This window comes from Pelecanus crispus, chromosome 23, assembly GCF_030463565.1.
Source record: "Pelecanus crispus isolate bPelCri1 chromosome 23, bPelCri1.pri, whole genome shotgun sequence".
NCBI classification, from domain to species: Eukaryota; Metazoa; Chordata; class Aves; order Pelecaniformes; family Pelecanidae; genus Pelecanus; species Pelecanus crispus.
The window spans coordinates 3,294,071-3,321,092 of NC_134665.1; the positions used below are offsets into that span (position 1 = coordinate 3,294,071).

The 27,022-nt window shown below is 68.2% G+C and overlaps 1 protein-coding gene across 1 annotated transcript; it reads left to right on the forward strand.

The window, feature by feature from the left end:
• Window positions 1–14,318: 14,318 nt before the first annotated feature.
• On the forward strand, window positions 14,319–22,801 carry ARMC5 (armadillo repeat containing 5). The gene is made up of 8 exons (XM_075724705.1): window positions 14,319–14,595; window positions 16,052–16,159; window positions 16,710–17,377; window positions 18,549–18,906; window positions 19,962–20,094; window positions 21,630–21,864; window positions 22,116–22,378; window positions 22,783–22,801. The coding sequence occupies exons 1-8, from the start codon at window positions 14,319–14,321 to the stop codon at window positions 22,799–22,801; spliced, it is 2,061 nt and encodes a 686-aa protein (XP_075580820.1).
• The last annotated feature ends 4,221 nt before the right edge of the window (window positions 22,802–27,022 follow it).

A 27,022-nucleotide genomic window follows, 5' to 3' on the forward strand; every position in this document is an offset into this window, starting at 1 on the left:
AAAGCTGTGGCCAGCCCTCGGCGTCCACTGCCGCCGCTTCCACGGCACCACAGAGCCTGGGGCTGCTGGCTCGCCTGTGCGCCTAGGCCCGACGTACGAGGCCCGCTCGGGGGGCGTTTTTTTTTTGCCCGAAGCCGGCACGGGGCTTGCGAAACGTCGGGATTTCTCCCACGCCAAAGGGGCCAGCCCCGAAAGCTGTGGCCAGCCCTCGGCGTCCACTGCCGCCGCTTCCACGGCACCACAGAGCCTGGGGCTGCGGGCTCGCCTGTGCCGCCTAGGCCCCGACGTACGAGGCCCGCTCGGGGGGCGTTTTTTTGCCCGAAGCCGGCACGGGGCTTGCGAACGTCCGGGGATTTCTCACCACGCCAAAGGGGCCAGCCCCGAAAGCTGTGGCCAGCCCTCGGCGTCCACTGCCGCCGCTTCCACGGCACCACAGAGCCTGGGGCTGCGGGCTCGCCTGTGCCGCCTAGGCCCCGACGTACGAGGCCCGCTCGGGGGGCGTTTTTTTGCCCGAAGCCGGCACGGGGCTTGCGAACGTCCGGGGATTTCTCCCACGCCAAAGGGGCCAGCCCCCGAAAGCTGTGGCCAGCCCTCGGCGTCCACTGCCGCCGCTTCCACGGCACCACAGAGCCTGGGGCTGCGGGCTCGCCTGTGCCGCCTAGGCCCCGACGTACGAGGCCCGCTCGGGGGGCGTTTTTTTGCCCGAAGCCGGCACGGGGCTTGCGAACGTCCGGGGATTTCTCCCACGCCAAAGGGGCCAGCCCCGAAAGCTGTGGCCAGCCCTCGGCGTCCACTGCCGCCGCTTCCACGGCACCACAGAGCCTGGGGCTGCGGGCTCGCCTGTGCCGCCTAGGCCCCGACGTACGAGGCCCGCTCGGGGGGCGTTTTTTTTGCCCGAAGCCGGCACGGGGCTTGCGAACGTCCGGGGATTTCTCCCACGCCAAAGGGGCCAGCCCCGAAAGCTGTGGCCAGCCCTCGGCGTCCACTGCCGCCGCTTCCACGGCACCACAGAGCCTGGGGCTGCGGGCTCGCCTGTGCCGCCTAGGCCCCGACGTACGAGGCCCGCTCGGGGGGCGTTTTTTTGCCCGAAGCCGGCACGGGGCTTGCGAACGTCCGGGGATTTCTCCCACGCCAAAGGGGCCAGCCCCGAAAGCTGTGGCCAGCCCTCGGCGTCCACTGCCGCCGCTTCCACGGCACCACAGAGCCTGGGGCTGCGGGCTCGCCTGTGCCGCCTAGGCCCCGACGTACGAGGCCCGCTCGGGGGGCGTTTTTTTTGCCCGAAGCCGGCACGGGGCTTGCGAACGTCCGGGGATTTCTCCCACGCCAAGGGGCCAGCCCCGAAAGCTGTGGCCAGCCCTCGGCGTCCACTGCCGCCGCTTCCACGGCACCACAGAGCCTGGGGCTGCGGGCTCGCCTGTGCCGCCTAGGCCTCGACGTACGAGGCCCGCTCGGGGGGCGTTTTTTTGCCCGAAGCCGGCACGGGGCTTGCGAACGTCCGGGGATTTCTCCCACGCCAAGGGGCCAGCCCCGAAAGCTGTGGCCAGCCCTCGGCGTCCACTGCCGCCGCTTCCACGGCACCACAGAGCCTGGGGCTGCGGGCTCGCCTGTGCCGCCTAGGCCCCGACGTACGAGGCCCGCTCGGGGGGCGTTTTTTTGCCCGAAGCCGCACGGGGCTTGCGAACGTCCGGGGATTTCTCCCACGCCAAAGGGGCCAGCCCCGAAAGCTGTGGCCAGCCCTCGGCGTCCACTGCCGCCGCTTCCACGGCACCACAGAGCCTGGGGCTGCGGGCTCGCTGTGCCGCCTAGGCCCCGACGTACGAGGCCCGCTCGGGGGGCGTTTTTTTGCCCGAAGCCGGCACGGGGCTTGCGAACGTCCGGGGATTTCTCCCACGCCAAAGGGGGCCAGCCCCGAAAGCTGTGGCCAGCCCTCGGCGTCCACTGCCGCCGCTTCCACGGCACCACAGAGCCTGGGGCTGCGGGCTCGCGCTGTGCCGCCTAGGCCCCGACGTACGAGGCCCGCTCGGGGGGCGTTTTTTGCCCGAAGCCGGCACGGGGCTTGCGAACGTCCGGGGATTTCTCCCACGCCAAAGGGGCCAGCCCCGAAAGCTGTGGCCAGCCCTCGGCGTCCACTGCCGCCGCTTCCACGGCACCACAGAGCCTGGGGCTGCGGGCTCGCCTGTGCCGCCTAGGCCCCGACGTACGAGGCCCGCTCGGGGGGCGTTTTTTTTGCCCGAAGCCGGCACGGGGCTTGCGAACGTCCGGGGATTTCTCCCACGCCAAAGGGGCCAGCCCCGAAAGCTGTGGCCAGCCCTCGGCGTCCACTGCCGCCGCTTCCACGGCACCACAGAGCCTGGGGCTGCGGGCTCGCCTGTGCCGCCTAGGCCCCGACGTACGAGGCCCGCTCGGGGGGCGTTTTTTTTGCCCGAAGCCGGCACGGGGCTTGCGAACGTCCGGGGATTTCTCCCACGCCAAAGGGGCCAGCCCCGAAAGCTGTGGCCAGCCCTCGGCGTCCACTGCCGCCGCTTCCACGGCACCACAGAGCCTGGGGCTGCGGGCTCGCCTGTGCCGCCTAGGCCCCGACGTACGAGGCCCGCTCGGGGGGCGTTTTTTTGCCCGAAGCCGGCACGGGGCTTGCGAACGTCCGGGGATTTCTCCCACGCCAAAGGGGCCAGCCCCGAAAGCTGTGGCCAGCCCTCGGCGTCCACTGCCGCCGCTTCCACGGCACCACAGAGCCTGGGGCTGCGGGCTCGCCTGTGCCGCCTAGGCCCCGACGTACGAGGCCCGCTCGGGGGGCGTTTTTTTGCCCGAAGCCGGCACGGGGCTTGCGAACGTCCGGGGATTTCTCCCACGCCAAAGGGGCCAGCCCCGAAAGCTGTGGCCAGCCCTCGGCGTCCACTGCCGCCGCTTCCACGGCACCACAGAGCCTGGGGCTGCGGGCTCGCCTGTGCCGCCTAGGCCCCGACGTACGAGGCCCGCCTCGGGGGGCGTTTTTTTGCCCGAAGCCGGCACGGGGCTTGCGAACGTCCGGGGATTTCTCCCACGCCAAAGGGGCCAGCCCCGAAAGCTGTGGCCAGCCCTCGGCGTCCACTGCCGCCGCTTCCACGGCACCACAGAGCCTGGGGCTGCGGGCTCGCCTGTGCCGCCTAGGCCCCGACGTACGAGGCCCGCTCGGGGGGCGTTTTTTGCCCGAAGCCGGCACGGGGCTTGCGAACGTCCGGGGATTTCTCCCACGCCAAAGGGGCCAGCCCCGAAAGCTGTGGCCAGCCCTCGGCGTCCACTGCCGCCGCTTCCACGGCACCACAGAGCCTGGGGCTGCGGGCTCGCCTGTGCCGCCTAGGCCCCGACGTACGAGGCCCGCTCGGGGGGCGTTTTTTTTGCCCGAAGCCGGCACGGGGCTTGCGAACGTCCGGGGATTTCTCCCACGCCAAAGGGGCCAGCCCCGAAAGCTGTGGCCAGCCCTCGGCGTCCACTGCCGCCGCTTCCACGGCACCACAGAGCCTGGGGCTGCGGGCTCGCCTGTGCCGCCTAGGCCCCGACGTACGAGGCCCGCTCGGGGGGCGTTTTTTTTGCCCGAAGCCAGCACGGGGCTTGCGAACGTCCGGGGATTTCTCCCACGCCAAAGGGGCCAGCCCCGAAAGCTGTGGCCAGCCCTCGGCGTCCACTGCCGCCGCTTCCACGGCACCACAGAGCCTGGGGCTGCGGGCTCGCCTGTGCCGCCTAGGCCCCGACGTACGAGGCCCGCTCGGGGGGCGTTTTTTTTGCCCGAAGCCGGCACGGGGCTTGCGAACGTCCGGGGATTTCTCCCACGCCAAAGGGGCCAGCCCCGAAAGCTGTGGCCAGCCCTCGGCGTCCACTGCCGCCGCTTCCACGGCACCACAGAGCCTGGGGCTGCGGGCTCGCCTGTGCCGCCTAGGCCCCGACGTACGAGGCCCGCTCGGGGGGCGTTTTTTTGCCCGAAGCCGGCACGGGGCTTGCGAACGTCCGGGGATTTCTCCCACGCCAAAGGGGCCAGCCCCGAAAGCTGTGGCCAGCCCTCGGCGTCCACTGCCGCCGCTTCCACGGCACCACAGAGCCTGGGGCTGCGGGCTCGCCTGTGTTGCCGAGGCCCCGACGTACGAGGCCCGCCGGGGGGGGCGTTTTTTTTTGTCCTGAAGCCGGCACGGGGCTTGCGAACGTCCGGGGATTTCTCCCACGCCAAAGGGGCCAGCCCCGAAAGCTGGGGCCAGCCCTCGGCGTCCACTCCCGCCGCTTCCACGGCACCACAGAGCCTGGGGCTGCGGGCTCGCCTGTGCCGCCTAGGCCCCGACGTACGAGGCCCGCTCGGGGGGCGTTTTTTTGCCCAAAGCCGGCACGGGGCTTGCGAACGTCCGGGGATTTCTCCCACGCCAAAGGAGCCAGCCCCGAAAGCTGTGGCCAGCCCTCGGCCCCCACTGCCGCCGCTTCCACGGCACCACAGAGCCTGGGGCTGCGGGCTCGCCTGTGCCGCCGAGGCCCCGACGTACGAGGCCCCGCTCGGGGGGGCGTTTTTTTGCCCGAAGCCGGCACGGGGCTTGCGAACGTCCGGGGATTTCTCCCACGCCAAAGGGGCCAGCCCCCAAAGCTGTGGCCAGCCCTCGGCGTCCACTGCCGCCGCTTCCACGGCACCACAGAGCCTGGGGCTGCGGGCTCGCCTGTGCCGCCTAGGCCCCGACGTACGAGGCCCGCTCGGGGGGCGTTTTTTTTGCCCGAAGCCGGCACGGGGCTTGCGAACGTCCGGGGATTTCTCCCACGCCAAAGGGGCCAGCCCCGAAAGCTGTGGCCAGCCCTCGGCGTCCACTGCCGCCGCTTCCACGGCACCACAGAGCCTGGGGCTGCGGGCTCGCCTGTGCCGCCTAGACCCCGACGTACGAGGCCCCGCTCGGGGGGCGTTTTTTTGCCCGAAGCCGGCACGGGGCTTGCGAACGTCCGGGGATTTCTCCCACGCCAAAGGGGCCAGCCCCCAAAGCTGTGGCCAGCCCTTGGCGTCCACTGCCGCCGCTTCCACGGCACCACAGAGCCTGGGGCTGCGGGCTCGCCTGTGCCGCCTAGGCCCCGACGTACGAGGCCCGCTCGGGGGGCGTTTTTTTTGCCCGAAGCCGGCACGGGGCTTGCGAACGTCCGGGGATTTCTCCCACGCCAAAGGGGCCAGCCCCCAAAGCTGTGGCCAGCCCTCGGCGTCCACTGCCGCCGCTTCCACGGCACCACAGAGCCTGGGGCTGCGGGCTCGCCTGTGCCGCCTAGGCCCCGACGTACGAGGCCCGCTCGGGGGGCGTTTTTTTGCCCGAAGCCGGCACGGGGCTTGCGAACGTCCGGGGATTTCTCCCACGCCAAAGGGGCCAGCCCCGAAAGCTGTGGCCAGCCCTCGGCGTCCACTGCCGCCGCTTCCACGGCACCACAGAGCCTGGGGCTGCGGGCTCGCCTGTGCCGCCTAGGCCCCGACGTACGAGGCCCGCTCGGGGGGCGTTTTTTTTGCCCGAAGCCGGCACGGGGCTTGCGAACGTCCGGGGATTTCTCCCACCAAAGGGGCCAGCCCCGAAAGCTGTGGCCAGCCCTCGGCGTCCACTGCCGCCGCTTCCACGGCACCACAGAGCCTGGGGCTGCGGGCTCGCCTGTGCCGCCTAGGCCCCGACGTACGAGGCCCGCTCGGGGGGCGTTTTTTTTGCCCGAAGCCGGCACGGGGCTTGCGAACGTCCGGGGATTTCTCCCACGCCAAAGGGGCCAGCCCCGAAAGCTGTGGCCAGCCCTCGGCGTCCACTGCCGCCGCTTCCACGGCACCACAGAGCCTGGGGCTGCGGGCTCGCCTGTGCCGCCTAGGCCCCGACGTACGAGGCCCGCTCGGGGGGCGTTTTTTTGCCCGAAGCCGGCACGGGGCTTGCGAACGTCCGGGGATTTCTCCCACGCCAAAGGGGCCAGCCCCGAAAGCTGTGGCCAGCCCTTGGCGTCCACTGCCGCCGCTTCCACGGCACCACAGAGCCTGGGGCTGCGGGCTCGCCTGTGCCGCCTAGGCCCCGACGTACGAGGCCCGCTCGGGGGGCGTTTTTTTTGCCCGAAGCCGGCACGGGGCTTGCGAACGTCCGGGGATTTCTCCCACGCCAAAGGGGCCAGCCCCGAAAGCTGGGGCCAGCCCTCGGCGTCCACTCCCGCCGCTTCCACGGCACCACAGAGCCTGGGGCTGCGGGCTCGCCTGTGCCGCCTAGGCCTCGACGTACGAGGCCCGCTCGGGGGGGCGTTTTTTTGCCCGAAGCCGGCACGGGGCTTGCGAACGTCCGGGGATTTCTCCCACGCCAAGGGGGCCAGCCCCGAAAGCTGTGGCCAGCCCTCGGCGTCCACTGCCGCCGCTTCCACGGCACCACAGAGCCTGGGGCTGCGGGCTCGCCTGTGCCGCCTAGGCCCCGACGTACGAGGCCCGCTCGGGGGGCGTTTTTTTGCCCGAAGCCGGCACGGGGCTTGCGAACGTCCGGGGATTTCTCCCACGCCAAAGGGGCCAGCCCCGAAAGCTGTGGCCAGCCCTCGGCGTCCACTGCCGCCGCTTCCACGGCACCACAGAGCCTGGGGCTGCGGGCTCGCCTGTGCCGCCTAGGCCCCGACGTACGAGGCCCGCTCGGGGGGCGTTTTTTTGCCCGAAGCCAGCACGGGGCTTGCGAACGTCCGGGGATTTCTCCCACGCCAAAGGGGCCAGCCCCGAAAGCTGTGGCCAGCCCTCGGCGTCCACTGCCGCCGCTTCCACGGCACCACAGAGCCTGGGGCTGCGGGCTCGCCTGTGCCGCCTAGGCCCCGACGTACGAGGCCCGCTCGGGGGGCGTTTTTTTGCCCGAAGCCGGCACGGGGCTTGCGAACGTCCGGGGATTTCTCCCACGCCAAAGGGGCCAGCCCCGAAAGCTGTGGCCAGCCCTCGGCGTCCACTGCCGCCGCTTCCACGGCACCACAGAGCCTGGGGCTGCGGGCTCGCCTGTGCCGCCTAGGCCCCGACGTACGAGGCCCGCTCGGGGGGCGTTTTTTTTGCCCGAAGCCGGCACGGGGCTTGCGAACGTCCGGGGATTTCTCCCACGCCAAAGGGGCCAGCCCCGAAAGCTGTGGCCAGCCCTCGGCGTCCACTGCCGCCGCTTCCACGGCACCACAGAGCCTGGGGCTGCGGGCTCGCCTGTGCCGCCTAGGCCCCGACGTACGAGGCCCGCTCGGGGGGCGTTTTTTTGCCCGAAGCCGGCACGGGGCTTGCGAACGTCCGGGGATTTCTCCCACGCCAAAGGGGCCAGCCCCGAAAGCTGTGGCCAGCCCTCGGCGTCCACTGCCGCCGCTTCCACGGCACCACAGAGCCTGGGGCTGCGGGCTCGCCTGTGCCGCCTAGGCCCCGACGTACGAGGCCCGCTCGGGGGGCGTTTTTTTGCCCGAAGCCGGCACAGGGCTTGCGAACGTCCGGGGATTTCTCCCACGCCAAAGGGGCCAGCCCCGAAAGCTGTGGCCAGCCCTCGGCGTCCACTGCCGCCGCTTCCACGGCACCACAGAGCCTGGGGCTGCGGGCTCGCCTGTGCCGCCTAGGCCCCGACGTACGAGGCCCGCTCGGGGGGCGTTTTTTTTGCCCGAAGCCGGCACGGGGCTTGCGAACGTCCGGGGATTTCTCCCACGCCAAAGGGGCCAGCCCCGAAAGCTGTGGCCAGCCCTCGGCGTCCACTGCCGCCGCTTCCACGGCACCACAGAGCCTGGGGCTGCGGGCTCGCCTGTGCCGCCTAGGCCCCAACGTACGAGGCCCGCTCGGGGGGCGTTTTTTTGCCCGAAGCCGGCACGGGGCTTGCGAACGTCCGGGGATTTCTCCCACGCCAAAGGGGCCAGCCCCGAAAGCTGTGGCCAGCCCTCGGCGTCCACTGCCGCCGCTTCCACGGCACCACAGAGCCTGGGGCTGCGGGCTCGCCTGTGCCGCCGAGGCCCCGACGTACGAGGCCCGCTCGGGGGGCGTTTTTTTTGCCCGAAGCCGGCACGGGGCTTGCGAACGTCCGGGGATTTCTCCCACGCCAAAGGGGCCAGCCCCGAAAGCTGTGGCCAGCCCTCGGCGTCCACTGCCGCCGCTTCCACGGCACCACAGAGCCTGGGGCTGCGGGCTCGCCTGTGCCGCCTAGGCCCCGACGTACGAGGCCCGCTCGGGGGGGCGTTTTTTTGCCCGAAGCCGGCACGGGGCTTGCGAACGTCCGGGGATTTCTCCCACGCCAAAGGGGCCAGCCCCCAAAGCTGTGGCCAGCCCTCGGCGTCCACTGCCGCCGCTTCCACGGCACCACAGAGCCTGGGGCTGCGGGCTCGCCTGTGCCGCCTAGGCCCCGACGTACGAGGCCCGCTCGGGGGGCGTTTTTTTGCCCGAAGCCAGCACGGGGCTTGCGAACGTCCGGGGATTTCTCCCACGCCAAAGGGGCCAGCCCCGAAAGCTGTGGCCAGCCCTCGGCGTCCACTGCCGCCGCTTCCACGGCACCACAGAGCCTGGGGCTGCGGGCTCGCCTGTGCCGCCTAGGCCCCGACGTACGAGGCCCGCTCGGGGGGCGTTTTTTTGCCCGAAGCCGGCACGGGGCTTGCGAACGTCCGGGGATTTCTCCCACGCCAAAGGGGCCAGCCCCGAAAGCTGTGGCCAGCCCTCGGCGTCCACTGCCGCCGCTTCCACGGCACCACAGAGCCTGGGGCTGCGGGCTCGCCTGTGCCGCCTAGGCCCCGACGTACGAGGCCCGCTCGGGGGGCGTTTTTTTGCCCGAAGCCGGCACGGGGCTTGCGAACGTCCGGGGATTTCTCCCACGCCAAAGGGGCCAGCCCCGAAAGCTGTGGCCAGCCCTCGGCGTCCACTGCCGCCGCTTCCACGGCACCACAGAGCCTGGGGCTGCGGGCTCGCCTGTGCCGCCTAGACCCCGACGTACGAGGCCCGCTCGGGGGGCGTTTTTTTTGCCCGAAGCCGGCACGGGGCTTGCGAACGTCCGGGGATTTCTCCCACGCCAAAGGGGCCAGCCCCCAAAGCTGTGGCCAGCCCTTGGCGTCCACTGCCGCCGCTTCCACGGCACCACAGAGCCTGGGGCTGCGGGCTCGCCTGTGCCGCCTAGGCCCCGACGTACGAGGCCCGCTCGGGGGGCGTTTTTTTTGCCTGAAGCCGGCACGGGGCTTGCGAACGTCCGGGGATTTCTCCCACGCCAAAGGGGCCAGCCCCGAAAGCTGTGGCCAGCCCTCGGCCCCCACTGCCGCCGCTTCCACGGCACCACAGAGCCTGGGGCTGCGGGCTCGCCTGTGTTGCCGAGGCCCCGACGTACGAGGCCCGCTCGGGGGGCGTTTTTTTTGCCCGAAGCCGGCACGGGGCTTGCGAACGTCCGGGGATTTCTCCCACGCCAAAGGGGCCAGCCCCGAAAGCTGGGGCCAGCCCTCGGCGTCCACTCCCGCCGCTTCCACGGCACCACAGAGCCTGGGGCTGCGGGCTCGCCTGTGCCGCCTAGGCCCCGACGTACGAGGCCCGCTCGGGGGGCGTTTTTTTGCCCGAAGCCGGCACGGGGCTTGCGAACGTCCGGGGATTTCTCCCACGCCAAAGGGGCCAGCCCCGAAAGCTGTGGCCAGCTCTCGGCCCCCACTGCCGCCGCTTCCACGGCACCACAGAGCCTGGGGCTGCGGGCTCGCCTGTGCCGCCTAGGTCCCGACGTACGAGGCCCGCTCGGGGGGCGTTTTTTTGCCCAAAGCCGGCACGGGGCTTGCGAACGTCCGGGGATTTCTCCCACGCCAAAGGAGCCAGCCCCGAAAGCTGTGGCCAGCCCTCGGCCCCCACTGCCGCCGCTTCCACGGCACCACAGAGCCTGGGGCTGCGGGCTCGCCTGTGCCGCCGAGGCCCCGACGTACGAGGCCCGCTCGGGGGGCGTTTTTTTGCCCGAAGCCGGCACGGGGCTTGCGAACGTCCGGGGATTTCTCCCACGCCAAAGGGGCCAGCCCCCAAAGCTGGGGCCGGCCGTCTCCCTCTCCTACTGTCTTTTTCACACCTGTTCTCGTGCTGCATGAGGCAGTATTCCAGTCTTTGTTTTTTCTGGGAATGTTTTTCCCCGCCACAGCTGTCCCCAGACTGTATAGCACAGGAGAACCCCCACTGCAACCCCCACTTTCCCCAGACCTCGCAGGTTCCGTCTCCCGTCCTTCCTACCCCCCAACCGTTCCCTGTCTCCCACACAGACCCTGCTGCCCCTACCGCCACTCCAAACCATCGTTTGGCCCCCACTCACCTTCTCTCTCCCTGCAGCCATAGCTCAGAGACCGCTATAATCCTCCCTGTGCTCCCACTGGCTCCTTCACAGCCCCCCAACACAGGGCAGCACCAGCAACATTTCCTCCTCCCCCCACAGCCACCCCTTTATAGGAAGGGGCCCTGGCCATCAGCCTCACTGCCCACCCCCGGGGCTGCTCCAGCACTGGCCACAGCTGGAGCCCCGCAGGAGCAGGGGCCATCACCTGCGCCCTGCAGCACACCAGCCCCTACCCCAGTGCCCTGTTTTTTCCTGGGATAGTGTTAATTTTCAGCCCCATGGTGCTGCATTTCAGATTTAGTATGAGAATGATGTTGGTAACACACTGATGGTGTCGTTGTTGCTAAATAGCGCTTGCAGCAGTTGAGGACTTCTTCGGCTTCCCATGCTCTGCCAGGGCACAAAAGCTGGGAGGGGGCACAGCCGGGACAGCTGGCCCAAATGGCCCAAGGGACATTCCAGCCCAAGTGGCCCAAGGGACGTTCCAGCCCAAATGACATCGGGCTCAGTAGAGAAACTGGGCGGGGGGAGGGGGGGTGTGGAGAACCACTGCTCCAGAACGAGCTGGGTAGTGGGCAGCAGCTGGTGAGCAATTGCATTGTGCATCCCTTCTTTTGTATATTCTTCATTATTATTATTATTTCCCCTTCCTTTCCTGTCCTACTACGCTGTCTTTATCTCAACCCAGGAATTTTACTTTTTTTTACCCGCCATCCCACCATTTCCAGTTCACCTCAGTTCATTTCCTGTTCACCTTCCAGTTCATTTCCAGTTTCACCTCAGGGGCAGCTCTGAGATCTTTGGGACCTCAGGGGGAGCTCCTTGGGGTCAGTTTTGGGGTCCCTGTCACCTCAGGGGCAGCTCTGGGGTCTTTGGGAGCTCCTTGGGGTCAGTTTTGGGGTCCCTGTCACCGCAGGGGCAGCTCAGGACCCCCGACGCTCCCCCTGCCCCTGGGACACCTCAGCAGTCGCTCCGGGAGCCGCGCTTGTCCGTTCAGCGGGGAACGGACGGTCGGCAGCCGGCTCCCGGAGCGACGGGCTGCTGGGCAGGAGTGGGGGCTGCCAAAAATGAGGAGCGGGGTGCAGGATGCTAGAAGGGAAAAGCAGCAGCCGGCTGGACAGGCGGGCATAGCGAGAAAGCACAAGGCAGGGAACGGGGCAGCGAGAGAAGGACGGGGAAAGGGAGCCCGACAGAGGTGAAGGAAGCAGCAGGGAGCGCATTTGGCATTTCGGAGGTGGGCTCGGGCGAAAAATGCGACTGAGCGTGCGAGCCATTTTGGGTGCGTGCGCAGGCAGGGCAAAGCCGCAGCCCCAGTCCCTGTGGTGCCGTGGAAGCGGCGGCAGGAGAGGGCGAGGGCCGGCCGGAGCTTTGGGGGCTGGGGCTGGCCCCTTTGGTGCACCCAACGCTCCCGCTGCGGGGGTCCCGGCGGTCCCGGTATGGGGTCCCGGGGCTCCCAGTACGGGGTGACCGCTGCACCCAACGCTCCCGCTGCGGGGATCCCGGCGCTCCCGGTATGGGGTCCCGGCGCTCCCAGTACAGGGCGACCACCGCACCCAACGCTCCCGCTGTGGGGGTCCCGGTGGTCCCAGTACGGGGCGACTGCTGCAACCGTTCCCGCTGTGGGGGGTCCCGGTGCTCCCGGTACAGGGTGACCGCTGCACCCAATTCTCCCAGTCCCGGCTGACCAGCGCTCCCAGTCCCAGTGCTCCCAGTACAAGGCCCCCAGTACTCCCAGTGCTCCCAGTCCAAGCCCCCAGCGCTCCCAGTGCTCCCAGTCCAAGGCCCCCAGCGCTCCCAGTGCTCCCAGTCCAAGGCCCCCAGCGCTCCCAGTGCAATCTCCCAGCGCTCCCAGCGCAAGCCCCCAGCGCTCCCAGTCCCAGTGCTCCCAGTGCAAGCCTCCAGTGCTCCCAGTGCTCCCAGTGCAAGCCCCCAGCGCTCCCAGTGCAAGCCCCCAGCGCTCCCAGTCCAAGCCCCCAGCACAAGCCCCCAGTGCTCCCAGTGCAAGCCCCCAGTGCTCCCAGTCCAAGCTCCGAGTGCTCCCAGCACTCCCAGTGCAAGCCCCCAGTGCTCCCAGTGCTCTAGTGCAAGCTCCCAGCGCTCCCAGTGCTCCCAGTGCAAGCCCCCGGCGCTCCCAGTGCAAGCTCCCAGTGCTCCCAGTGCAAGCTACCAGTGCTCCCAGCGCTCCCAGTCCAAGCTCCCAGCACTCCCAGTGCAAGCCCCTGGCGCTCCCAGTGCTCCCAGTGCAAGCTCCCAGTGCTCCCAGTCCAAGCTCCCAGTGCTCCCAGCGCTCCCAGTCCAAGCTCCCAGCGCTCCCAGTGCAAGCCCCCAGCGCTCCCAGTGCTCCCAGTGCAAGCCCCCGGCGCTCCCAGTGCTCCTAGTGCAAGCCCCCAGCGCTCCCAGTCCAAGCTCCCAGTGCTCCCAGTCCAAGCTCCCAGTGCTCCCAGCGCTCCCAGTGCTCTCAGTGCAAGCTCCCAGCGCTCCCAGTGCTCCCAGCGCAAGCTCCCAGCGCTCCCAGTCCAAGCTCCCAGTGCTCCCAGCGCTCCCAGTCCAAGCTCCCAGCACTCCCAGTGCTCCCAGCACTCCCAGTGCAAGCCCCCAGTGCTCCCAGTGCAAGCCCCCAGCACAAGCCCCCAGTGCTCCCAGTGCAAGCTCCCAGTGCTCCCAGCGCTCCCAGTGCTCTCAGTGCAAGCTCCCAGCACTCCCAGTGCAAGCCACCGGCGCTCCCAGTGCAAGCTCCCAGTGCTCCCAGCGCTCCCAGTCCAAGCTCCCAGTGCTCCCAGTGCAAGCCCCCAGTGCTCCCAGTGCAAACTCCCAGCGCTCCCAGCGCTCCTAGTGCTCCCAGCGCTCCCAGTGCAAGCTCCCAGTGCTCCCAGTCCAAGCTACCAGTGCTCCCAGCGCTCCCAGTCCAAGCTCCCAGCGCTCCCAGCGCTCCCAGTGCTCCCAGTGCTCCCAGTGCAAGCCCCCGGCGCTCCCAGTGCTCCCAGTGCAAGCTCCCAGCGCTCCCAGTGCAAGCTCCCAGCACTCCCAGTGCAAGCCCCCAGCGCTCCCAGTCCAAGCTGCCAGTGCTCCCAGCACTCCCAGTCCAAGCTCCCAGCACTCCCAGTGCTCCCAGCACTCCCAGTGCAAGCCCCCAGTGCTCCCAGTCCAAGCCCCCAGCACAAGCCCCCAGTGCTCCCAGTGCAAGCCCCCAGTGCTCCCAGTCCAAGCTCCCAGTGCTCCCAGCGCTCCCAGTGCTCTCAGTGCTCTCAGTGCAAGCTCCCAGCACTCCCAGTGCAAGCCACCGGCGCTCCCAGTGCAAGCTCCCAGTGCTCCCAGCGCTCCCAGTCCAAGCTCCCAGTGCTCCCAGTGCAAGCCCCCAGTGCTCCCAGTGCAAACTCCCAGTGCTCCCAGCGCTCCTAGTGCAAGCCACCGGCGCTCCCAGTGCAAGCTCCCAGTGCTCCCAGCGCTCCCAGTCCAAGCTCCCAGTGCTCCCAGTGCAAGCCCCCAGTGCTCCCAGTGCAAACTCCCAGCGCTCCCAGCGCTCCTAGTGCTCCCAGCGCTCCCAGTGCAAGCTCCCAGTGCTCCCAGTCCAAGCTACCAGTGCTCCCAGCGCTCCCAGTCCAAGCTCCCAGCGCTCCCAGCGCTCCCAGTGCTCCCAGTGCTCCCAGTGCTCCCAGTGCAAGCCCCCGGCGCTCCCAGTGCTCCCAGTGCAAGCTCCCAGCACTCCCAGTGCAAGCCCCCAGCGCTCCCAGTGCTCCCAGCGCTCCCAGTGCAAGCCCCCGGCGCTCCCGGTCCCGGCGGCCCCGCCTCCCCCGCACGAGCGCGGGGCGTTCCCCGCCCTCCCGGCCCCGCCCCCGGCCGCCGTGGCCCCGCCCCCGGCCGCCGTGGCCCCGCCCCCGGCCGCCGTGGCCCCGCCCCCGGCCGCCGTGGCCCCGCCCCCCCCGCGCGCCCGGCCCCGCCCCCCGCCCGGCCCCGGCCCGGCCCCGTCTCCCGGCGCGACCCGCGCGGCGCGGCCCTTCCCGGCCACCGTCGCTCCGCGCCCCGCCGGGCCGGGCCGGGCCGGTGGCCGCCGCCGCCGCCATGTCGGAGCCGCTGGGCTGGTGCGTGGAGGCCGTGCGGGCGGCGGCCGAGCCGGGGCTGGCCCGGGCGCTGCTGGCGCTGCGGACCCGCCACACCCGGCGGCCGGGAGGCGCCGCTCGGTTCCGGGAGCGGGGAGGGCTGGGGCCGCTGCTGGAGCTGCTGGGGCCTGAGCGGCCCCGCCGCACGCTCGACCTGGCCCTCAGCGTCCTCGGGAACTGCTGCACCGAGCCCGGCTGCCGCCGGCAGGCCCGGCGCCTCGGCGGCGTCCCCCGCCTCGGTGAGTGCCGGCGGCGAGAGCTCCTGGGGGGAGTGGGACGGCCCGGAGACCCCCCCCCATCCTGGGAATGGGACGGCCCGGAGACCCCCCCATGCTGGGAGTGGGACGGCCCGGAGACACCCCCCCAATGCTGGGAATGGGACGGCCCGGAGACCCCCCCCCTGCTGGGAATGGGACGGCCCGGAGACCCCCCCCCTGCTGGGAATGGGACGGCCCGGAGACCCCCCCCCCGCTGGGAATGGGACGGCCCGGAGACCCCCCCCATGCTGGGAGTGGGACGGCCCGGAGACCCCCCCTGCTGGGGGTGGGACGGCCCGGAGACCCCCCCCCATGCTGGGAATGGGACGGCCCGGAGACCCCCCATGCTGGGAATGGGACGGCCCGGAGACCCCCCCCCCTGCTGGGAATGGGACGGCCCGGAGACCCCCCCCCTGCTGGGAATGGGACGGCCCGGAGACCCCCCCATGCTGGGAATGGGACGGCCCGGAGACCCCCCCCCATGCTGGGAATGGGACGGCCCGGAGACCCCCCCCCATGCTGGGAATGGGACGGCCCGGAGACCCCCCCCATGCTGGGAATGGGACGGCCCGGAGACACCCCCCCCCTGCTGGGGGTGGGACGGCCCGGAGACCCCCCCTGCTGGGGGTGGGACGGCCCGGAGACCCCCCCATGCTGGGAATGGGACGGCCCGGAGACTTCCCCCATGCTGGGAATGGGTCTGGACACCCCCCCTCCCCATAGAGGGAATGGGACAGTCCGGAGACCCCCCCCCATACTGGGAATGGGACGGCCCAGACTCCCCCCCGCCCCCCATACTGGGAATGGGACGGCCTGGAGCCCCCCCCCCCATGCTGGGGGTGGGATGGCCCGGAGACCCCCCCCCCCCCATACTGGGATTGAGTCTGGAACCCCCCATAGGGGGAATGGGACAATCCAGACTACCCCCCCCCCCATAGGGGGAATGGGACGGCCCGGAGACACCCCCCCCCCCCCCCATACTGGGAATGGGTCTGGACACCCCCCCTCCCCATAGAGGGAATGGGACAGTCCGGAGACCCCCCCATACTGGGAATGGGACGGCCTGGAGACCCCCCCCCCCCCCATACTGGGATTGAGTCTGGAACCCCCCATAGGGGGAATGGGACAATCCAGACTACCCCCCCCCCATAGGGGGAATGGGATGGCCCGGAGACCCCCCCCCCATACTGGGATAGAGTCTGGAACCCCCCATAGGGGGAATGGGACGGCCCGGAGCCCCCCCCCATACCGGGAATGGGTCGGCCCCCACCCGCTCCCGGGAATGGGTCGGTCCGAGCCCCGCTGGGGGCAATTGGAGCATCCCGGACCCTGCCCCGCTGACCCCCAGCCTGGCCCTGGGGGTGTTCCCCTTGGCATGTCCCTAAACGCGACCTTTGACCCCTGACCTCCTCCTGGGCCTGTCCCCCTGTTCCCACAGTGGCCCTGCTGTCCTCACCGGGGCCGGAGAGCGTGCAGAACCGGGTGGCCCGCACCCTTGCCAACCTGGCGCTGGAGCCCGACGGCGCCCAGGACGTCCTCGACGCCGGTGAGCGGGGGTCCCCGAGGGGGCCCTGGGTGGCCTCGGGGGTCCCTGGGGTCTGCAGGGGACACGGGGTGGGTCTCCAGGGTGTCTCTGAGGTCCCCAGGGTTCCTCTTGGGTGTTTTTGGGGGTCCCTTGGCTGTCCGTGTGGTCCCCTAGGTGTTTTCAGGGGTCCTTTGGGTGTCCCCGAGGTCCCTGGGGGGGGGTCCCTGAGGTATTCGTGATGTCCCCAGCCCCTCCTCTGATGGGTCCCTGTGTCCCCAGCGAGTCCCTTGACGGCTTTCTCATCGCTCCGGGTGCTGGGATGTCCTCGGGGCGTCCCCTGAGGGGTGCCGTGTCCCCAACGTGTCCCTCGCTGCATTTCTCATCGCTGCCGGCAGCGGGACGTGTCCCCTAAAACGCCCGTACGTCCCCAGAGGGTGCCCCCAGCGCCCTTCTTCGCGGCTTTCTCATCCCTGGGAGCACCAGGACATCCTTGGGGTGGCCCCTCCTGGTCCCCGTGTCCCCGAGGCTCCCCCGACTCCGCATCCCCTTCACTCCGTCCCCTCCCTTGCAGGTGCCGGTCCCCTCCTGGTGTCCCTGGCCGCCTCCTGTGGCACCCCTGAGTGCCTCCACAGCGCTGCCCGTGCCCTCCGCATTTTGGGGGCCGCGCCGGCCCCCCGCCGGGCCCTGGGCCGAGCCGGGGCCGTCCGAGCCCTGGCCTCCCGCCTGGCCTCCCTCTCCCCAGCCCACCCCGCCTGCCCGGCCATCGCCCGAGCCCTGCGGGGCCTCACCGACAGCCCCGGCCCCTCGGCAGACGACGTGGCCCCCGCTTTGCCTGCCTTGGCCGCCCTGGCCGCTCACGCCAAGCGGGACCACCGCCAACCCGCCCTGGGAGCCATTGCCAACGCCTGCGCCCGCGCCCCGCTCCGACCCGCCCTGGGGGCCGCCGGCGCGGTGGAGGCGGTGACCGAGGAGGTGAGGAGGGCGTTGGCGTCCCCCAACGTCACCGGAGCCACCGTTGCCGTCCGGGCGCTTTGCCTGCTGTGCCGGGAAGCCGTCAACCGGGCACGGGTACGGGCGGCCGGCGGTTTGGGGCTGCTCCTGCGTCTCCTGGCCGAGCCCCGCGCCCGGCCGTGGCGGCCCCGCGTCCTCCTGGCTTTGGCCGCCTTCGCCTACGACCAGGAGGCGCTGACGGCCCTGGAGGCTCGGGGCCTCGTCCCGCTGCTCGCCGACGTCCTGCGGGCCCGGGCCGACGAGGAGGAGGAGGAAGATGAGGAAGAGGACGAGGAGGAAGATGAGGAGGAGGAGGACGAAGCCGCCGCGTCGTGCGATCTGCCCCGGGAGCTGCCTGGCCCGCCTGGGGCTGGGGCGGCTGCCAGAAGCTTGCGGGGACTCAAGTGAGTAGGGGGACGGACAGACAGACAGACAGGCTTTTGGGGGGGAGGGCTGCGGGGCTTTGGCACCTCCTGGGGGGGTCCCTTGAGGTGGTCGAGACCTTGAGGGGGATCCTTCAGGGGTCCCTGGGGGTCTTTGGGACCTCAGGGGGGCTCCTTGGGGTCAGTTTTGGGGTCCCTGTGATCTCGGGCAGCCCTGGGATCTTTGGGAGCTCCTTGGGGTCAGTTTTGGGGTCCCTGTCACCTCAGGGGGGACTCCTTGGGGTCAGTTTTGGGGTCCCTGTCACCTCAGGGGCAGCCCTGGGGTCTTTGGGACCTCAGGGGGGCTCCTTGGGGTCAGTTTTGGGGTCCCTGTCACCTCAGGGGGGACTCCTTGGGGTCAGTTTTGGGGTCCCTGTCACCTCAGGGGCAGCCCTGGGATCTTTGGGACCTCAGGGGGGCTCCTTGGGGTCAGTTTTGGGGTCCCTGTCACCTCAGGGGGGACTCCTTGGGGTCAGTTTTGGGGTCCCTGTCACCTCAGGGGCAGCCCTGGGATCTTTGGGACCTCAGGGGGGGCTCCTTGGGGTCAGTTTTGGGGTCCCTGTCACCTCAGGGGCAGCCCTGGGATCTTTGGGACCTCAGGGGGGGCTCCTTGGGGTCAGTTTTGGGGTCCCTGTCACCTCAGGGGCAGCTCTGGGACCTCAGGGGGGCTCCTTGGGGTCAGTTTTGGGGTCCCTGGGATCACCCTCGGCGTCCTTGGCAATAGAACAGGGGTGCGGGGGGGTCCCCAGCCCTTTGTGCCAGGGTGGGGAGGCGGGGGGAGGTCCAGGCTGTCCCTCAGTGACACCCTGGGGGTCCGGGGCCATCCCTGTCCCCCCACCCAAACTGCTCAGCCCCCCCCATTTCTCCCCCCAGGTCCTGGCTCCTCTCTGAAGCTGCCTCCCCACCACCCTCCCCCCCGTCCTCCACCGCCGCCCCCCACTGCCCCTCACCCCCCCCGCCGCCGCCTGCCCCCCATGGGGGCCCTGGCCCTGCCCCAGGGGGTGGGCGAGGGGGACCCCTGGCTCCCCGAAGCCCCCGCTCTCCTACTTTTGGGGCGCCTAGCAGCTGCCGACGAGCCCAGCCGAGCCCTGGCCACTGCCCCCGTTGTTTCGGGGCTCCTTCGCTACCTGACGGGGGTTCCAGCCCCGGCCCCCCGGGCTGCCCGGGTGCTGCAGCGTCTGACAGGGCACCCTGCTTTTCTGGGGGCACTGGTCCGGGCTTACGTCCCCTCCCTGCTCCGCTCCTGGCTGGTCCTTGGCCTCGCTCCGCCCCAGGCCGAGGAGCTCTCGCGGCCTGGGGGACCCAGGCGTCCGGCTGCCCCCCCTCACCCCCGCCAGGCACGCCTCAAGGAGCTGGGTGAGTTGGGGGGGGTGGGGGGGGGAGGCTTCAGGGGGCTAATCGGGGTCCTCAGGAGTCACGGCTGGCCTTTGGGTGTCACCAGGGGTTCCTGGGGGGGCTACTGGGGGTCCTTGCTGGCCTTTGGGGAGTCCTGAGGGGGGCTTTTGGGGGTCCCAGGGGATCCTTGCTGGCCTTTGGGGGTCTCCAGGTGTTCTGGGGGACTATTGGGGGTCCCCGGGGGGTCCTGGGGGACTATTGGGAGATGCCAGGGGTCCTGGGTGGCCTTTGGGTGTCACCAGGGGTTATTGGGGGTCCCTGGGGGGTCCTTTCTGGCCTTTGGGGGTCTCCAGGTGTTCTGGGGGGCTGTTGGGAGTCCCTGGGGGGGTCCTTGCTGGCCTTTGGGGGTCCCCAGGGGTCCCTGGGGAGGGGACTATTGGGGGTCCCTGGGTGGCCTTTGGGGGTCCCTGGGGAGTCCTGGGGGACTATTGGGAGACGCCAGGGGTCCTGGGTGGCCTTTGGGTGTCACCAGGGGTTATTGGGGGTCCCTGGGGGGTCCTTTCTGGCCTTTGGGGGTCCCCAGGGGTTCCTGGGGGACTATTGGGAGTCCCTGGGGGGTTCCTGGGTGGCCTTTGGGTGTCACCAGGTGTTCCTGGGGAGTCCCTGGGGTCCCCTGGGTGGCCTTTGGGGGTCCCCGGAGGGTCATGGGTGGTCTTTGGGGATCTCTGAGGTGTCCCCAGCGGGCTATTGAGGGTTCCTGAGGAGTCCTTGGGAGATTATTGGGCATCTGTGGGGGTCCTTGGAGGACTTTGGGGGTCCTGAATGGCTTTTTGGGGGGGTCCCTGGTGGCTTTTGGGGGTCCCCAGTTGTCCCTTGGGGGATCTTTAGGGGTTCTTGGAGTCTCCAGAGGGCTGCTGGAGGTCTCCAGGGGTCCATGGGGGGCTATTGGGGGTCTTGGGTGCTGGTTTGGGTCTCCCAGGGTGACCCTGGCGGGCAGGGGAGAGGAGGTAGGATCCATAGCGGGATCCTATAGACCTGACCCCCTCCCATATGTCCCCGTGTGTGTCCCCCCCCAGGTGAGGGACTCCTGCGCAACCTGGGGGCGGCAGCGGCAGCCCCCTTCGGCGTGGGGCTGCTGACCCACATGCTGCGCTGCGGGGCCCCCCCGGCCCGCCTGGCCTGCGCCACCGCCCTGCCCCTGCTCGCCAGGTACTGACCCTATAGAGCCGCTGTAGGTTCCCCGCTACAGCGTCCCTGCAGCCCCCGTGGCCCCCCAGAACTGGCCCGTAACTCATCTGGGGGGTCCCTCATGCATTCCCCTGCGGCTGAGCCCCTATGTCTCCTATAGAGCTCTATATGTCCCCTATATACGGTGTCCCTGTCGCCCCCCAGAACCGGCCCCGTGTGTTCTGCAGCTGGGCCCCCAAGTCCTCTATAGAGCCCCATACATCATCTATAGAGATTTCTATGTCCCCTATAGAGCCCCTGCAGCGCTCCAGAACCAGCCCCATAACCCACCTGGGGAGTTCCCTCGCAGATTCCCACTTGTTCGCTTGTCTCCGGTGCTTATAGAGCCTCTCTAGAGCCCCATAGGATCCATATGGGGTCCCAGAACCAGCCTGTAGATCCCGCATGGGTGCTCAGTCTGGATTTCTTTAGCCAAGGCTGTGCATCCACTGTATGTTCTCTATAGGTGGCCCTCTAGATCCACTATAGCCAATTTCCAAAGTATTTCCTATAGATTCCCCATAACAAACCCTGTAGATATTCTGTAGGTTGCCTCTAAGTGCCTCATCGTGAGTGCAATAATTTCCTATAGATCTCATGTTGCTGGCCCCGTGGAGGCCCTGTAAGTCCTCTATAGATCCCCAGTGCCCAAGTCTGTAGATCACCTATAGGGTCCCCTGCAGAACTCCCACAGGCAGCCCTGTAGGTTCCCTGTAGGTGCCCCATAGGCAGCCCCGTTAGTCCCCTATGGATGCCTCATAGGCAGCCCCGTAGGTCTCACACATTTCCTACCTGTAGCCCTGTAGTTCTCCCATAGATCTGCCTATAGATTTTCTGTATGTTCCCTCTGTCTGCCCCCCCCGATGTCATCAGCATGTCATTGATGTGTCATTAGCACATGCAGCCCAATGTCCCCTGGGGTGGGGGGTGGCCCTAGACCCTGTAAGCATCCCCTACGCGTTGGCGTGATGTCATTGGCATCATGATGGCGTGAGTCACAGCGTTGGCGCAACCCATGACGTTGGCATCGTGTTGGCATCACCTACGGCGCTGGTGCCACACTGCCGTGGCCCATGACGTTGGCGTCATGTTGGCATCACCTACGGCGCTGGCGCCACGTTGCTGTGGCCCATGACGTTGGTGTCATGTTGGCGTCACCTACGGCGTTGGCGCCACGCTGCCGTGGCCCATGACGTTGGCGTCATGTTGGCATCACCTACAGCGTTGGCGCCACATTGCCGTGACCCACATCATTGCCGGGACCCGTGGTGTTGGTGTCATGTTGGTGCGACCCGCAGTGTCGATTCCACATTGGCGTGACCCACGTCATTGGCATGACCCATGTTGGCGGCGTCACGTTGGCGTGACCCACATCGTTGGCGTGACTCAAGTCATTATTGTCACGTTGGTGTGACCTGTGTTGTTGGTATGACCCTTAGCACTGGTGTGACGTCAACGTGACCCTCGGCATCCCTTTGCCGTGACGTTGGCGTGACACGTGTCCTTGGCATGCGCAGGCCGGCGTCCCCGGCGCGGGGGCTGCTGTGGGGAGGGGGGGCGGTGGCCCTGCTGCTCTCGGCGGTGGCCCGGGGCCCTGCGTCCCCCTACGAGCCCCCCCCCGCCTTCGCCCTCTACGCTGCCGATGCTATCGCCCTCCTGCGGGGACACGCCGGGGACACGCTGGGGGACATCGGGGACGTGCCGGGAGATGGCAAGGACAAACCTGGACACACCGTTGCTGAGGAGCTGCAGGTACAGCCCCATGGGGCGCTGGGGACATGTGGATGGGGACGTTGGGGATGTGGAGGGTTGTTGAGGACCTGTAGGGACACCGAGGACGCGTTTGGGGACATTTGGATCGTTAGGGACTCATGGGGACGGATGTATGGGGATGTTGGGGAGATCGGGGATCCCTTGGGGACATCCAGATGGGGACCTATGGGGGGGACGTTGGGAATGCCCACGGACTCACAGGTGCTGTTGGGGACATGGGGGACCTGCAGGTGCACAGAGATGGGGACACCAAGGACCCGTGGGGACACGGGGATGCCGAGGACCTGTGGGGACAGGTGGACAGACATGGGGACAGCGGCAACGCCCTTGGGGAGAACGGTGACTTGCAGAGACCTCTGGACCGACACAAGGACCTCAAGGACCCATGGGGACACACAGACACCTTCGGGGACACTGAGGACACCTGGGGACACGTGGATGGCCACGCGAGCTCTCCTGCGGATGGACACGGTGACATTGGGGACACGCCAGGGTGCACTGACGGACATGGGGACCCATGGGGACACGCGGACGGACTTGGGGATGCTGATGAGTCATGGGGACCCACAGGGTCCCCATGTCCCCTGTCCCCTGTGACCCTCTACCCCCCGCCCCTGCTGTCCCCTGTGTCCCCCTGTCCCCAAGTACCTCCAGAGCCATTTTCCCCCAGGGCCCCCCTGTCCACAAGCGTCCCCAAGGGCTGCTAAACGTCCCCGAGCATCCTCTTGTCCCCAGCTGTCTCCAAATACTCCCAACCTCCATTCCCAAGTGGCCCCAAGACCCCCCAAATGTCCCCTACTGTCCTCTTCTCCACTGTCCCCAAACATCCCCAATTCATGTCCCCGGGTGTCTTTGAGGTCCTGCAACCCATGTCCCCAACTGTCTCTGTGTCCCCAGGTGTCCTCAAGCCCCCTGACCCCTGTTCCCAATCGTCCCCGTGTCCATGGGTGTCCCCAGTGTCCTCCAACCCATCACCACCATCCCCATGCCACCGGACGTCCCCAAGGTCCTCCTCCAACCCATCTCCCCAACCATCTCCAAATCCCCAAGCCTCCCCAAGCTCCTCCAACCCATCTCCACCACCATCTCCAGCCCCCCGAGCGTCCCCAACCCCCCCAGCCACCCATCCCCCTGTGTCCCCAACATGTCCCTATGCCCGGACCCCCCACGACCTCCTCCTCCTCCCCAATGGAGCCCACCCCGGGGTGCCAGTGGCCCGGGCAGCCCTGACTCGGGGGTCCCCTGTCTTGGGAGCCATGTTGGGGGGGTCCTTCGCCGAGGCCCACCAGGCCGCGGTGGCCTTGGGCTGTGCCCCCCGCCACCCTCTCCTCCTCCTCCTCCATTTTGTCCATGGCTGCCGTGGCCGCCCCAGGGACGGGTGTCCCCTCCTGTCGCCCCCCGTGTCCCCCGCCGCTGCTGGCGCTGCCATTGCCTTGGCCCGCCGTTACCTGGTGGATGGCTTTGAGGGTGTCATGGCCACCGCCGTCACCGCGTCCCCCGGTGCCCTCTGGGCCTTGGCTGAGCGGTGGGGTTGCGCCCCGTTGGCCGCCCGGGCTGCCCAGGCCATTTTGGGGGGGCCACCACACAACGTGGCCCCCCGCTTGGTTCGGGTGGCCCGCCTGGCCCGATGTCCCCCTCGCCTGGCCCGGGCGTTGATGGCTGCTGTGGCGCCCCGGGGGGCCCGGCCCCACCTTGATATGGGGGAGCCCTGGGGAGGGGGTGACCCCCTGCTGCGACCCCCCGGAGACACCAATGGGGACCTTGGGGATGTCCAGGAGGACCTCAGGGACCTAGAGGATGACTTTGGAGTCCCTTACGAGGACCTTGGGGACACCCAGGGAGACCTCAGCAACGTGACAGACCCCTTTGGGGACCCATCTATGGATGTTGGGGACCCCTTAGGTGAAGATGATGTGGACATGGAGGTCAAGGGGCCTCTCTAAGACCTTGGGGACCCCCAGCAGGACCTTGGGGACCCCTTTGGGGATCTTGGGGACCACTGCATGGGTGTTGGGGACCCCTTAGATGAAGATGAGGACATGGAGGTCAGGGACCTCCCTAGGACCTTGGGGACCCCCAGCAGGACCTTGGGGACCACTGCATGGGTGTTGGGGACCCCTTAGATGAAGACAAGGAGGACGTGGAGGTCAGGGACCTCTCTAAGACCTTGGGGACCCCTCTGGATGTTGGGGACCCCTTAGATGAAGATGATGTGGACATGGAGGTCAGAGGACTTCTCTAAGACCTTGGGGGCTCTTTTATGGGTCTTGGGGACCCCTTGGATGAAAATCAGGAGGACATGGAGGTCAGGGGACCTTTCTAAGACCTTGAGGACACCCTGGAGGACCCCTTTATGGCTGCTAGGGACCCCTTAGGCAGAGGTGAGGGGGACAAAGAGATCAGGAGAGCTCTCTGAGATCTTGGGGACACCTTTAGGGACCTTGAGGAGATGGAGGACACCTTCAGGGACCTCCATGTGGACCTTGGGGAAGACTTTGTGGACTTTAAGAACATGGTGGACCTTCTTGGGGACCCCTCTATGGGTGTTGGGGTCCCCTTAGATGAGGAGGAGGACATGGAGGTCAAGGGACCTCTTGAAGACCTCGAGAACACCCATTAATCTTGGGGACACGCTGAAGGACCATAGTGACTTTGGAGAGCACTTAGATGAAGATGAGGAGGACATGGAGGTTGAGTGGCCTCCGTGGGGACCTCAGGGACCCCCTTGAGGACCTTGGGGGGGTCTCCTCGATGTGTTAAGGCCTTTTTTGATGATGAAGATGAGGCCAGGGAGGTGGGGAGCCCCCCAAAAAGGACTTGGGACCCCCCCCATGAGGGCCTTGGGGACCTGCTTGAGGACCCTGGGGACCTCATCTAGACGTTGAGGCTTTTTTTGATGATGGTGAGGCCGGGGAGGTGGGGGACCCCCAATGGGGACCTTGAGGACCCCCAAGATGGCACATAGGGTGGTGGCATGAGGGGAGGAGGCCCAGATTTGGGGAGGAAGGCACGGTTTCAGGGCACCCCTTGGGTGACAGGGGGACCCCCCCACGTTATGGGGCATTCCCACAGTGTCTGGGCAGGGCTGCTACGGGACGGGGCACTCGGTTTCAGGTTGATTTCACGGGGTTTTGGGGTCGTGACTGTAGCGAAGCAACGCACAATAAAGGAGGTGAAATCGCTCCGGCATCGTGAGGCTCCAGGCCCCCGTATCCCACAGACCCAGGTGTGCGTGCCCCCCATGTCCCATGGAGCCAGGTGTGCGTGCCCCCCATGTCCCATGGAGCCAGGTGTCCAGGCACCCCGTATCCCATGGCCCCAGGCATCTGGCTCCTCAATATCCCATGGACCCACGTGTGTGTCCCCCCCAGCCCTGTATCCCATGGACCCGCATGTGTGTCCCGGCCCTGTATCCCATGGACCCGCATGTGTGCGTCCGGTCCCTGTATCCCATGGACCCACATGCGTGTCCCCCCCCCCAGCCATGTATCCCATGGCCCTGCATGTGTGTGTCCCGGCCCTGTATCCCATGGATGCAGGCATCTGGGTCACCCTCCCATATCCCACAGCCCCAGATGTGTCCCCTGTTCCCCCCCATATCCCCTGGGCCCAGATGTGTCCCGTGTCCCCCCCCATATGCCACGGCCCCAGATGTGTCCCGTGTCCCCTCTCCCATATCCCACAGCCCCAGATGTGTCCCCTGTTCCCCCCCCATATCCCACAGCCCCAGATGTGTCCCCTGTTCCCCCCCATATCCCCTTGGCCCAGATGTGTCCCCTGTCCCCACCCATATCCCCCGGGCCCAGATGTGTCCCGTGTCCCCCCCCCATATCCCCCGGGCCCAGATGTGTCCCGTGTCCCCTCTCCCATATCCCCCGGCCCCAGATGTGTCCCGTGTCCCCTCTCCCATATCCCCCAGCCCCAGATGTGTCCCGTGTCCCCTCTCCCATATCCCCCGGGCCCAGATGTGTCCCGTGTCCCCCCCCCCATATCCCACGGCCCCAGATGTGTCCCGTGTCCCCTCTCCCATATCCCACGGCCCCAGATGTGTCCCGTGTCCCCTCTCCCATATCCCACGGCCCCAGATGTGTCCCGTGTCCCCCCTCCCATATCCCACGGCGCCAGATGTGTCCCGTGTCCCCCCTCCCATATCCCACGGCCCCAGATGTGTCCTGTGTCCCCCCCATATCCCATGGATCCAGATGTGTCCCATGCCCCCCTCCCATATCCCACAGATCCAGATGTGCCCCCCCACCCCACGGTCCCAGATGTCTATATCCCCATATCCCGCGGCCCCAGATGTGTCCCGTGTCCCCCCTCCTATATCCCGCGGATCCAGATGTTCCCCCTCCCATATCCCACGGATCCAGATGTGTCCCGTGTCCCCACCCCCATATCCTGCGGATCCAGATGTGCCCCCCTCCCATATCCCATAGCCCCAGATGCGTCCCGTGTCCCCCCTCCCATATCCCATGGATCCAGATGTTCCCCCCCATATCCCACGGCCCCAGATGTGTCCCGTGTCCCCCCTCCTATATCCCATGGATCCAGATGTACCCCCCTCCCATATCCCATGGATCCAGATGTGCCCCCTCCCATATCCCGCAGATCCAGATGCATCCTGTGTCCCCCCTCCCATATCCCATGGATCCAGATGTTCCCCCCTCCCATATCCCACGGCCCCAGATGCGTCCCGTGTCCCCCCCTCCCATATCCCATGGATCCAGATGCGTCCCGTGTCCCCCCTCCCATATCCCGCGGATCCAGATGTGTCCCGTGTCCCCCTCCCATATCCCATGGATCCAGATGTTCCCCTCTCCCATATCCCGCGCATCCAGATGCGTCCCGTGTCCCCCCCCATATCCCATGGATCCAGATGTGTCCCGTGTCCCCCCTCCCATATCCCGCGGATCCAGATGTGCCCCCCTACCATATCCCACGGCCCCAGATGCGTCCCGTGTCGTCCGCCCCCCCATATCCCATGGATCAAGATATTCCCCCCCATATCCCGCGCATCCAGATGCGTCCCGTGTCCCCCCCCCATATCCCATGGATCCAGATGTGTCCCGTGTCCCCCCTCCCATATCCCGCGGATCCAGATGTGCCCCCCTACCATATCCCACGGCCCCAGATGCGT